This window comes from Onychostoma macrolepis, chromosome 23, assembly GCF_012432095.1.
Source record: "Onychostoma macrolepis isolate SWU-2019 chromosome 23, ASM1243209v1, whole genome shotgun sequence".
Classification (NCBI taxonomy): domain Eukaryota; kingdom Metazoa; phylum Chordata; class Actinopteri; order Cypriniformes; family Cyprinidae; genus Onychostoma; species Onychostoma macrolepis.
The window spans coordinates 22209634-22223282 of record NC_081177.1 but is presented as its reverse complement, the minus strand read 5'-3'; the positions used below and the strand labels follow the sequence as shown (position 1 = coordinate 22223282).

General features: G+C 37.1%; 1 protein-coding gene across 6 annotated transcripts in view; it reads right to left on the bottom strand.

Annotated features, from left to right (window-relative positions):
- The window catches only part of cntn3a.1 (contactin 3a, tandem duplicate 1), an 83083-nt gene that overhangs the window by 16668 nt on the left and 52766 nt on the right, over positions 1–13649 (bottom strand). For all 6 annotated transcript variants that reach the window (XM_058764231.1, XM_058764230.1, XM_058764229.1 and 3 more), the window contains exon 12: positions 5488–5615. In XM_058764231.1, coding sequence (XP_058620214.1) covers positions 5488–5615 — 128 coding nt within the window. The remainder of the gene's footprint in view (positions 1–5487; positions 5616–13649) is intronic.

Genomic DNA, 13649 nt, shown 5'->3' with positions numbered 1-13649 from the left:
ATGTCATTCAGTATAGTAGTTAAATTTTCACAAATCATGTTATAAACATTCATAAGAGCACTAGATGAAGTTATCAGCTATGTAGCATTGTTTATTAATAAAAACTATAGGCCTAACACTAATATATTGTTGCATGAATAATAAATAACTGATAAAATTATCCATCCCTAACTATATAGCACAGTCTTAACAAATTTTCATGCAATAAATAGGGTATGATTTAAAAATGACCATCCCTCCAAAACAGAATATATCTTTCACAAACATCTACATGTCTGTCTCTTTTAAAGTGTTTATAGTCTATATAAAGAGTTGTATTTGTGTGTTCCGGTACATCACTAATTTTCAAAGCCTGGCTACGACCATGCTTGCTTTTGTTCTGAAACGCTTTGAGAAAGTACTTTTTAAAAGTGCTATAAAAGTCTCTAGCTTTCAATACCCCTTGATCATTGGTTTAATTGTTGTTTTGTTATTGTTGTGTTTTAAGTTTGATAGTCGTGTTTTATTTATCTTATTTCTGAGTTTTTATTCTATTCTGTACAGCACTTTGGTCAACTTTGGTTGTTTTTAAATGTGCTTTACAAATAAATATTGTATTGTACTGTATAAATGTATTATTATTATTTTTTATTATTATTATTAAAACTACTACTACTACTACTACTATACTACTACAACTACACTTGAGGCAAGTGCAATGAGCAACACAATTCTACCACCACTAGATGTCACTATGCTGTTACATTTTCACCTGAAAGAAGTCTTGTACATCAACAATTTTTAAATTCTGCCAAAAAATTACCAATATTCTCAACCTTTCAAAATATCAATATGTACATCAAATGAATGCACCTGTTATTAATATGATATTAATGTTAAACCACTTAAAACATAACTTGGGTGTTAAAACTCCATTAAAGCAATAGGTCTATCTATCTATCTATCTATCTGTCTGTCTGTCTGTCTGTCTGTCTGTCTGTCTGTCTGTCTGTCTGTCTGTCTGTCTGTCTGTCTGTCTGTCTGTCTATCTATCTATCTATCTATCTATCTATCTGTCTGTCTATCTATCTATCTATCTATCTATAGTAGTATATAAGTAATTGTCAGCCACTTTTTTCATCATTTCTGGACAACAAATCAAAACACAATAAAATATTTCTATATCATCACATCTGATATTCCTCACATGAAGTTAATTTAGGATGTCAAAGCAAAGGATTAAGATGACGAAAACATGCAACAGTGCATATTAATAAAACAGTAAATTCAGTTTTAATTTACAGGATAAATCATTACTGATTAGTAATCTCTGGATTCCCTTGTACTGAATTATTCATCCTTTATCACTCACCTCTTGCAGAGATGTCTCTTTAATACGTCAAACACAACATTTTGCTGGGGGCAATTTTACTTAAACTGTTTGCAAATTAACATGTCAAATGAACATGTATTCAGGATCCAGGCTTTCATGTGAAAATGAGAATGAGAGAAGAAACCAGAGAGTTTCTATAGAAACCAATTTTAAAAACAAGAAGGACCACCAAACCGTCGTTCTAATAGAGCACTGGTATTGTTCACGCCGCCTTGTCAAACGGGTGAAGAATTCACAGAGTTGCAAAAAAGGCTGTTTTAGATGGATTTAAGCCCTAATGAAACACAGCACGGTTATTTCCACACATATCATGCATCTCTAATGCTCGCCAAATAAATCAATTCCCCATTAACCACAAGCACAGTTCATCTAGAGAGTGTGGAGATAAGGAGCTTGTGCTTTACTCTTACACTGGCAAAGACTGTAGTAGATCGATAGAAAATAGTTATTTTATGCCATACAAAATAATAATATGCAACACTATGTTTTACTAACATTCAAAAATTTGGGATCAGAATACAGTAAGAACAAATACATGGGTCAAAGACGAGACGTCACCATTTTGGTGTCCGCATCAAATTACATTTACAAAAGTAATTTTAGATGCATAAAAAAAAATACATCTTAAACGCAGGTAAATTGTCTACTTTCATATTTCAAATAACTTTCATGACAATAATATGTCAAAATATGGGGGAAATAATGTTCCAAATTGTAAAATTGTCATTGACTTTGATTTTACCAGTACATTATAAAAATATATATATTTGTTGTCTTGGCATTTTCAAGTAGCCTACGTATTGGCTGTGTTATATTAAAAGGACTATGTCTTATTGTTTTTTTTTTTTTTTAAGTATTTAAATGGACAGGGTACTTTTGTCCGGAAAATGCAGTTTATCCAAGATCATTCAGTGTAACAGAATAAGAAGTTATTCTGAAATCATATAAAAAACTGATAGTCATTCGGCAGTCTGTGACATCATTAAAGGTGTAGTAGGAGATCTCGGAAAATGCTAACTTTAGCCTGATAGCACTGAAAGCGAACGTCCCACCCTCCCTGCAATCGCCGTCCAAAGCCACGCCCCCTGAACACACATAAGCTCAAAGAGCAGCCAGAGACAACATAAATTACTACAATAGGCTACATCAATGGTTTCCAATTACAGTCCTCGCGCCCTCCCCGCTCTGCACATTTCATATGTATATCTTATCACATCAGACAGTTGTTCTGTTCGACCGTAAGTCATTAGTGCCCTGCGAAGTGGACATCACCAGATATTCCGCCATGATTCCAGTTCGAAGCGAGCATTTATGTTCCATACAAAGGGCATTAAAGTGTGCCAGACCTGAATTTAAATTGTATTTATTTACAGAGGTATATTATGTCACACTTCACACTTCTCTTTCGTCTGTGTGTGAGGAGCAGTGCAAATCCGTGAGTGAATGTACTGAAGTGAAATAAACGGATTTTCCCTGCTCAGGGAGTAACTTTAGGGAGCAATGAACACTGTGTAGGAAGCATGTCAATCGGAACACAGTTCATGCACGGAGTTCTCTTCTAACGAGCTGGTCATCTGAACCGAGTGTGTTAACTAAGCGAGACATGCAAAATATGCAGAGACAGGCGCAAGGACTGGAACTGGGAACAGCGCAGGGCAACATCATGTGTCATTCACTGGTGAGAAAACTTTACAGCATAGTTAGTAAAAGTCTACCATTCTGGCTCTGTCTGCACAGCGTGCGTGAACGCGCTGATGACCTATCCTGTCTGCGCGAACAGGGTGCTCAGAGGTATGCAAATACATACGTTGACAGGCAGGTAGGAAAGACAATTAAAATGCTCAGACCGAGCGTTTTAATTGGACAAACATTTCTTGGTCCTTCCACAGAATATATATATAATATAATATATATAAGACTTTCAACCAGAATAACAAAAAATGTTTCTGAAGACAATCACCTATGGCACCTTTAAATGGCACCTGGAAGACCATGTGGTGCTGCAGAATTTATAGTTTATTGCTCTTAAATACTTAATAATTTCACCTTTTCATGGTGTGGTAACGTAGGTTACAAAAACACACGTCATTCAGTGAAATGCCAAAAAACACTTTTAATGTTAATTTTTTTTCAAATACAAGTAGATGTTGCGAATAATTGTGATTAACTTTACTGGTCAAGTTCACTGTTTGAAATAGCTGGCCATTTGATTGCCTGAAATATTAGCTGATGTAGAAGTTTCGTCATTCAGGGTAATGCAAATTATCTGTTACACCACAGTGTCATCCATTATGCTGAATGACAGTATCACTGTATAAATAACAATTTTAGCATCTTATTTATATTACAGATAATATAGCATTGACAAATATGTGTTAAACTTAATTATTAATATTTTAATGCATTTTGGTATTGTTTAATTTGATTATTGATTAATTATAGACACCCATAAACAGAGGGAGTCTCTAGGCACTGTAACAAGCCAAAAAGGTAATAAACTAAGTGTGGACCCAGTAGCTTGGGTGGTACTCTTAAAGCCCATTCACACCAAGAACAATAACTATAAAATAACTCTAACAGTAACTATGTTAGCCTCCACACCGATGAACAATAGCACTGTTCATTCTAAGCATGTGCTGCAGATTTGTTGTCTGCCACTTTAAATGCTCGAGGTCTTTAAAGTTGAATGAATTCTAATTGGCTGTCAATGCTTTTATAATTCATCAGCTGGAAAATAAATAAATAAATAAAAAAATAAAAAAATAAAAAAATCCAACAATATTGTTTCCCTGTGCAGTTATTGTTAGTTGTGCTGTGGAATCTGCTATTATTTTATAAAGAAGGGTTTTTTTTTCCCCCACTTTTTTTTATTGTTCCCCAAATACTCATCCTGATAATGTCATTTATGTTTGCAAAAAGAAAGTATTAATAAATGTGGCTGCAAGCAGGATTTTTTGAGGCAGAGCAAGTCAGAAACAAAGTGACAATCTAAGCAAGCATTGCAGGGGAGCATCAGGAAAATGCTTATTATATTTCAACATCTGTTTCTGTAGTCAGTTTACTCAGGATTATGATTAAAACTATTTTAATGACAGATTAATACTAAAAATATGTCAGTTATGGGAGCAATGTTATCTCTCTTTTTGGCAAATCATCATTCAGTGTAACACATATATTTATGTAAAAATGAAACAATACACTTAATTCTGACCTGTACTTATTAAAATACAAATAAGAATATATGATCATACTAAATTGTAATATATTTTAAATGATTTTCACTTCCTTACAAAAACTTCTTGCTGGCAAATTGGAAATAGTGATTTGAAGGACATTAGCAAAGTATAAATATTTAAAAATTAAAGTTAATTGATATTTGAGGGCTGCACTGTGATGCTTAAATAAAGTATTTTAATATGTCATCAAATGATTCGTGTTTTAAATATGCCTAACAAGATTTTTTGGTAAATAAATATTGTTCCACTGAATGACATTTTAGTGCGTGTCTTCTGTCAAACATGGTAAAAAGTGCATGCTAATAATTATTTTTTTGTTCAGAAAAATATAAACTTAAACAGGACACATTCTAATGTATGGGGGACTAAACTTAAAGCTGTATTGCACTTTTATTTTTTTGATGCTTGAAACACCCTTTTCGTCTTTGACCTATATATATATTAAAATGTAAAATGTATTCCTGTGATCAAAGTTGAATTTTCAGCATCATTACTCCAGTCTTCAGTGTCACACGATCCTTCAGAAATCATTCTAATCTATATAATGATTTGCTGCTCAACATTTCTTATTTTTATCAATGTTGCTGCTTAATATTTTAGTGGAAATTGTGATATTTTGTTTTAAAATTCTTTGATGAATGAAAAAATTCAAAAGAAAACCATTTATTTGAAATAGAATTGTTTTGTAACATTAAAAATGTCTTTACAGTCACTTTTGATTAATTTAATGCATCATCACCTGAACACATTTTATTAATATATTTAATATAAATGTATTTTTATAAATGAAAACCTGTCATCATCATGTTACTTGTATGCATATGTACAGAAGTGTCCAAGAGTAATGCATGTACTAAATACTAAAATGTCCCAGCATACCTTTCACCACTAGTGTGCCTGCACTGCTTGCCACTCCGAACTGGTTTCTTGCCACACAAGTGTAAAGTCCTGCATCAAGTTTGGTGATGTTGGATATCCGGAGACTGCCATTATCCAGCACGGAGACTCTAGACAACAAAGTGACATGATGAAAGCCATACAACCCCATTCATCCAAATAAACAAGCATTAAAACCAGTTATATTGCACTGAAGATCAATGAACCTTAGTCTGTCCACAGAGATCAATAGGCAATAGGACTCAAACAATAAGACATTAAGCAATTATAGAGGACATAATTGGTTTTCAGATTTACCTTTTTTATTATGAATCTACATCATATTATAACATAATCTGCAGTTAAATCTGGTGTTTTTATGTATATTTCACTATTGCATCTCAGATGATTGGGCATTTGGTGTCTCTTATATTTACGTGAAACGAAACATTTAAAAGCCAAACACATTTTGTGACAATCTAGAACAAAATTAATGAAACCTGTCACTGAACTCTTCCTTGCTGTTAAACCAGCTCTGATATATTCACTTTCAACTGATGATAAAAGTTCTCTCTTTTAAAGTTTTCTTCAGTATTTTCCACATCACAAAACAGCAATATTCTGGCCATGGTTTCTGCTGAACGGTTCAGCCAAAAATGAAATATTCTGTTATTATTTAATCACCTTCTTGTCATTCCAAGCCCATATTACTTTCTTTATTCTGTGAAACACAAAAGGTGATTTTTTTTGGACAATTTCCTGACCACTTTTCTTTGTATTGTAAAACTGGAAACTAGAAAAATGTAACTGGAACTGTCAAGCTCCAAAATGACAAAAAGCACCATAAAGAAATATAAAACTGAGAATTTGTGGGAGGAGTAGACAGATAATACCGGGGTTGCCAGCTTTTAGATTTTGATGACTGGGTGAATTAGGTTAGGCAATAATTCAAGGTTAATGCTGTATAAATGAAACCTTTTCTAAACTTTAGAAACTATTTTCAATTACACATGCTGTTTTAAGTAATAAAGATTGTTTAAAGGGGTCATATGATGCGATTTCAAGTTTTCCTTTCTCTTTGGAGTGTTGCAGGCTGTTTGTGCATAGAAAAGATCCCTGAAGTCTAAAGTCTCAAAATCAAAGAGATATTCTTTATAAAAGTTAAGACTTCGACCACGCCCCCCTAAAACGGCTCATTCAAACACGCCCCCACATGTCTATGTCACGGTGTGGGAAGATTTGCAAAACACCGCCCAGATGTATATGCAAAGAAAGAGGGTGTGATTTTTATTCTCACTGTAGTATTGTTGCTGCCACCGGCGCCATGTACTGGGGATGCTGTGTTTCGTTGTGAAAGCGAAACTACTTTTTTTGGGCTTCCAAAGGAGGACACAACTAGAAATCAGTGGTTCAGTTGTACTTACAATACTGTTCCAGAACAGTTCAACCCAAATATTCAAGTGTGTGCAGCACATTTTACGGATAACTATTTCCTGAACCTGGGAGTAGCCTGCCAGCTGTGCTCAATTCCAACGTCGCAAGGACAGTCTGGCTCTTCTGACTCATAGCCTGTAAGTATGTTTTCTTATTTAAAGAATTTGCCACTGACTATTCAAATGCGAGTTTGAGCTGTGTAGAATACTGCTTGTTTGGCGTTTCTCCGATCACAAATGCAGACATGGTAATGTTTACGCGGCGCGATGCAACGCGACATGTAAAAAGACAGTATAAGTCATTATAATCAGTAATTATGTCCCCACTGGATACAACCAATGCCTCGTTTATAATGGGTTTTATTGTTTTTGTCTCGTCGCGCCGGGACACGGCATCACAATATGGTAAGGGGCATAACATTTCCGTCTCACGCTTGAGTTATTCGGCCAATCACAACGCACTGAATAGCTGGCCAATCAGAGCACGCCTGGCTTCTCAGAACGATGAGCTTTGTAAAACTTGATGCGTTTCAGAAAGGCGGGGCATAGAGGAGCAACAATAATGTACAGTATGTGGAAAATAATGTGTTTTTTTAACCTTAAACCACAAACACATTGCATTACACAAACTACACAAAATAATGATGTTCTTTTTAGCAACGTCATATAACCCCTTTAAAATCACTAAATCACTCTTCATTAAGATTGCAATACAGTCACTGTTCCTATAAAATATACTTTCTTACATAAATATGGTTTTCAACAACAAATATTTAATGAATACTGTGTAAATTATTGCGCTGGAATCAACATTCAGCTTCGGAGCTTTATACATTATTTCCTGTAATTGTGACTGCAGTGCAATTTCATATTAACAAGTCTGTCTATGAGCACCATTTCATGCGGTATATAATAAAGCAGAATTTCTTTGGTGTTATGGACTATATAAGAAAGCATATTGTGTCCAAACTAACATATTAAGCATAATAAAAACTAAATTTACATGTTCCACTACAAGTGCGGAAGAAAAAGAGAAAATTAGCTGTGTGCTGCTTTTATTAATTGTAGTGCAGGGGCCAAAGCAATGAAAAATGTTGAAGAGCAGAGTGCAGTATGTGCTTCATTTACACCGTGACCTTTCAGTATGCAGTGGTCCTCATCACAGCACTGCTGAAGAGAAAAAATCTGCTCCCACCACAGCAAACAGCTCCTTTTTTATGAACATGCCAATGTTTGCAAAAGTTTAGTAAGTGGAATTTTTAGAAATGAAAGCATGTTGTCATGACAGCTTTCAGCAGGCATGTCATCCTCATGTCTTGTGATATTATCATCGATGGTTTTCCACTAGCTGAGGCCAAAATTACACTTGCATCTAGCGGAATGATAGTAGGGAGAAAAAAAAATAAAAAAAGTCAAAAAGAAAATCTAGCTGAAATCTGAAAATCTAACTGTTTTATTATGTGTCCTTATCATTACATACTGTAGTATTGTGGCTTTTTGTTTACATCTGTTAGCATACATGTGCCAGATTATTTCTAAAAGTACAGACATGATATGTCATCAGCACTGTGCAAACCGAGCGAGAATGGAATGCATTATTATTGTAATATTATGCACTTTGTGTACTGTAATGTTTTCTCAGTGGTGAATGAAACATGAGGTAATCTGACGTTGCAGCGTTGATGCTGGTTTGTATCTGGTCTGCCTGTTCACGTTCATGTGTTTAGGAAGAGGCGTGACTTTGGAGAGTGATATGCAGGGAGGGTGGGATCTTATGCTTTCAAAGCTAGCTTGCAGCAGTGACACAAATTTGACATCTTTCTCTCTTTTGACCAATTTAATCAATCTCTCGATATTTTTTCCTCCTTTGGAAAGTCACAGAAATGCTATCATTGATTTTTTTTTTTTTTCTTTTGCCATTGGAGCAAATGGGAAAGCAAAACTGATATTGGTTGTATTGTCCATTCACCACTATAGAAGTTTACCCAACTATGCCTACTTTCACTTCTGAAAATGTGAAAAGGTGCAATACCAGCAAATACATCCTTGAGCAATAAATAGGAAATATTGGAACAAGGCTATGACATAAAATAAAAGCAATCTATTTTTTCCCTTTAAAATACAATGTGCAAAATTCAAAGCAAATACTTCACAAAGGGAGGAAAACCGAGCTTTTTGGTAGCACATTACATTAAGCTTCTATATGTTCTATCAACATTAGCAATATGCAATAGCTAACATGAAATAACAAAAAAACAATTCCTTTTTGAATTATGAATGAACATGAATTCACAACATTTATAAATTAAGATTAGCCTAGATTAAAAATGCTGTTGATTATCACTATACTGAATTCATTAACCAATGTTAGCAACATGTTACCAGCAACTTCACTGCACTGTAAAAAAAATAAAATAGTTTCAAAAAGTTGTTTCAACTTAATTGTTTTAACTTGAAATTTTAAGTTACTCAATGTTAATTTAAGGGACAACTCGAATATTTTAGTTTACTAAACTAAAAATTCTAAGTCAGCGTGGTAACAAATGATTTTAAGTTGAAACAACTTTTTTTTTACAGTGTGGGTCTTTTGCACATTTTTTTTTTAAATCAGTCAACAGTATAATTATGCATGAATAGCCTAAATTTATGCAACTTTTACTTATTTATGCACAAACATGTAAAAGCTGGGAACTGTAAAAGGCTACGATCATAGTACAGTCAGCAGATTTGCAACAAGCACTACATTACAAAAGCAAAATTGGACATAAAGAAATGAAAGCAACTTTTTCCCTACCCACATGATCATTACAGAAGAAGCCTGAAAAGCTGTTCTTTGGTTTTCTCTCTCTTCTTCTCTCTCTCTCTTCAAACACACTCCCAGTAGTGCAGCAGTGTTTAATGAGAGACCCTGTCCCTCTCATACCTCTAGCTCTAGATTGTGGGTGGATGTTAGCACAAGGCTGACGGACAGTGATGGCTACTAATGATTTTCTTACAGTGGCTCCAGACTCGAGAGTTCAGTGGTACTCTCTCCACGGAGACACAGTGCCGTATACTACTTAATTCCTCCATGGATTCATCTAAAGTGTATGCTAATGAAATCTGTGATGCACTGCCTTACATACGCTATAAAACCTACTCAAACACGAGTCCTTGATCTGGAGGCATTAAATAAACAGTGTCTGAGTGGAGGTTCAGAGCTGTTTTCAGGTTCTGCCCAATCAATGTCGTCACATGAGGCTTACAAATAGACCTGATATTGAATGAACATGTTTAGATGCTTGCTGAATTTAGCTCTGGGTCAGTCAAGCTAGAAATTCTACTATGCAAATAAAAATCATAGTCAATGTGAATTTTTATGCATAATCCTCAAATGTGACTGGATTTCTTTGAGGTTAATTTTCTTTCTTATTCTGTAGTCATTCTTAATTCTCTGATGGATGGTGTCCATGTCAAGGGAAGTGACCTTTAAGCCATTTTAACCATTCAGGGTGTGATGTTACATGGAATAATGAAGGAGGCTTTTTCAGAACTCTATATGTTGCTCTACTTAATATACTGTCATTCAAAAGTTTGGGGTTGGTAAGTTTATTATATTGTTTTTGAAAAAAGACTTTTAATCTCACCAAGGCTTCATTTATTCGATCATAAATACAGTAAAAACAGTAAAATAGTAAAATATTACTATCATTTAAATGGTCTGCAATAGTTGCATGTAATGGCAAAGCTGAATTTTCAGCACAATTACTTTTTATAGAATTTGTTGATTAATAGAAAGTTTTTATTTATTCATTATTGATCAATTTCATCTTTGCTAAATAACAATATTAATTTCTTTAAAAAAAATCTAGACCCCAAACTTTTGAATTCTAGTGTTGATCTTTTGGTTATATATATAAATTCATACATTAAATGGCTGACAAAAGTATTTCTAAGAATTTTTTTTTTTTTAAATAAAGATGCAATTTCTACAAGAATATTTAAAATATGAAGTGATGTTATGCATTTAACATGTAGCCCTAAATGTAAAATTGCATATTATTATATAATAATTTCTGTTCTAAAATTATGGTCTTTGTAGGGAGAGATCCCCATTATTTCATGTTATTTTGGTAACACTTTACTTAAAGCCTTTATGTTTAATGCATTATAATTATTCATAATGTGTTATATAATGTATTAACTGTGGTTACAATAATTCATGAGACTGTACAATGCATTATAAGGTGCATTACAAGCCATAATTAATGCATTAAATATATATATGAAGAGTTCAGATGCAAAAGCCTCTAAGTGCCATCTAAAATTTTAATCGAAAATGAGCATTTTTTTCAGGCTCCTATATTTAGGTTCAGTAATTTTTCTCTAATGGCAATGTATAGGTCCTTTTCTATGCAATTATTGTGTACTAACTGAACATAAATATAGAAGCTTGATCAAAACGCTCATTTTAGAAGAAAATTTCAAATGGCACTTAGGAGGCTTTTGCATCTGAACTCTTCATATATACAGGTGCATCTCAATAAATTAGAATGTCATGGAAAAGCTTATTTATTTCAGTAATTCAACTTAAATTGTGAAACTTGTGTATTAAATAAATTAAATTCACACAGATTGAAGTAGTTTAAGTCTTTGGTTCTTTTAATTGTGATGATTTTGGCTCACATTTAACAAAAACCCACCAATTCACTATCTCAACAAATTAGAATATGGTGACATGCCAATCAGCGAATCAACTCAAAACACCTGCAAAGGTTTCCTGAGCCTTCAAAATGGTCTCTCAGTTTGGTTCACTAGGCTACACAATCATGGGGAAGACTGCTGATGTGACAGTTGTCCAGAAGACAATCATTGACACCTTTCACAAGGAGGGTAAGCCACAAACATTCATTGCCAAAGAAGCTGGCTGTTCACAGAGTGCTGTATCCAAGCATGTTAACAGAAAGTTGAGGGGAAGAAAAAGATGCACAACCAACCGAGAGAACCACAGCCTTATGAGGATTGTCAAGCAAAATTGATTCAAGAATTTGGGTGAACTTCACAAGGAATGGACTGAGGCTGGGGTCAAGGCATCAAGAGCCACCACACACAGACGTGTCAAGGAATTTGGCTGCAGTTGTCATATTCCTCTTGTTAAGCCCCTCCTGAACCACAGACAACATCAGAGGCGTCTTACCTGGGCTAAGGAGAAGAAGAACTGGACTGTTGCCCAGTGGTCCAAAGTCCTCTTTTCAGATGAGAGCAAGTTTTGTATTTCATTTGGAAACCAAGGTCCTAGAGTCTGTAGGAAGGGCCATTCAGCGCGAATCTCCGAGAGTGTCTGCAAGACAGCTACGAAGCAGTTGGTGTTACGGCGCGTCAGCGGAGGTTGCTGTCCAGTGCTGCTGCTTCTGACGGCGTGCTGCAGCTCGTCATTCTGCTGTCGCGCGCGACCTCCCCTGGGCGCTTCAGCACTTCTCTAAAAGAGCAATATATAAAAGAGCTCCACGAGTGATGGGCGTCTTTTTAAAGATGGCTTCTCGCTCGTGTGTTTCTGGATGTGGTCGTTTCCTGGCTTCATCTGACGGTCACGATCGCTGTGTCTCGTGCTTGGGCTTTCAGCACGCTGAAGCAGCGCTCGTGGATGAGTCATGTTCTCAAGCATCTCCTTCGGAGCACCAGCGGATGACAGGATGTCGATCGCTGCATCGGAGGGTGAGCTAGGCTCTGGAGATGATGATTCGGCTGCGCTGCCTCCGTCAGGAAGAGTGGCGTTGTCCGAGTCAGATCCAGAGCTGACTGCTATGCTTTCCCAGGCCGCCAAGAGTGTCGGGCTGCACTGGAGGGCGCCTCCTTCTCCCGAACGCTCGAGGCTGGATGATTGGTTCCTGCGGGTGCAGGCCGATCGCCGGCAGCCGCCTCCAGTTCCATTCTTCCCGGAGGTGCCTCAGGAGGTAACTAGGTCTTGGAGGGCACCTTTTTCTGCCCGAAACAGGCCTGGCCCCTCCTCCTCCCTCACCACCCTCGACGGTGGGGCGGCCCAAGGGTATGTGGAGATCCCCCCAGTCGAGTGCGCTATTGCCATGCAGCTCTGCCCGCAAAGCGCTGCCGACTGCAGGGGTAATCCACGCCTTCCGTCTAGGGCCTGTAAGTTCTCGTCCGACCTGACGGCCAAGGCTTACAGTGCTGCTGGACAGGCCGCTTCCGCCCTGCACGCCATGGCCCTCATGCAAGTCCAACAGGCCAAGGCGTTGAAGCAGTCGCCTAAGGGCGACGAAAGTCACAGCGCCGGCCCTGGGTCAGATGATGTCCACATTGGTGGTCCAGGAGCGCCATCTGTGGCTGACTTTGGCAGACATGAGGGAGTCTGACAAGCATCGCTTCTTGGACTCCCTGATCTCCCAGGCCAGCCTATTCGGCGAAGCGGTGGAGCGTCTGCTTCTGTGGTGGCCGCACAGAAGCAGACGGAGGCGTTTCGCGGGCAGCAGGGTCCGGTCCGAGGACGTGATGCCTTCTCCTGCGCCCCCTGCCCAATCGTGGAGCCAGGTTAATGTTGCACCGTGCGCTCAGACCCCACTCTGGGACGCACTGCCTTCCAAGTCGGGTCCCTGTGCTCCACTTCGCTGCCCCACCACGGGTAAGTTGGTGGCTCCCCTGGTCCCGCTTGTACAGTCTCTGGGGGCCTGGTTAGCCTTCCCCAGGCCGTCTCGCTGGCTCCTGAGAACTATCAGACTCGGCTACGCGATTCAGTTC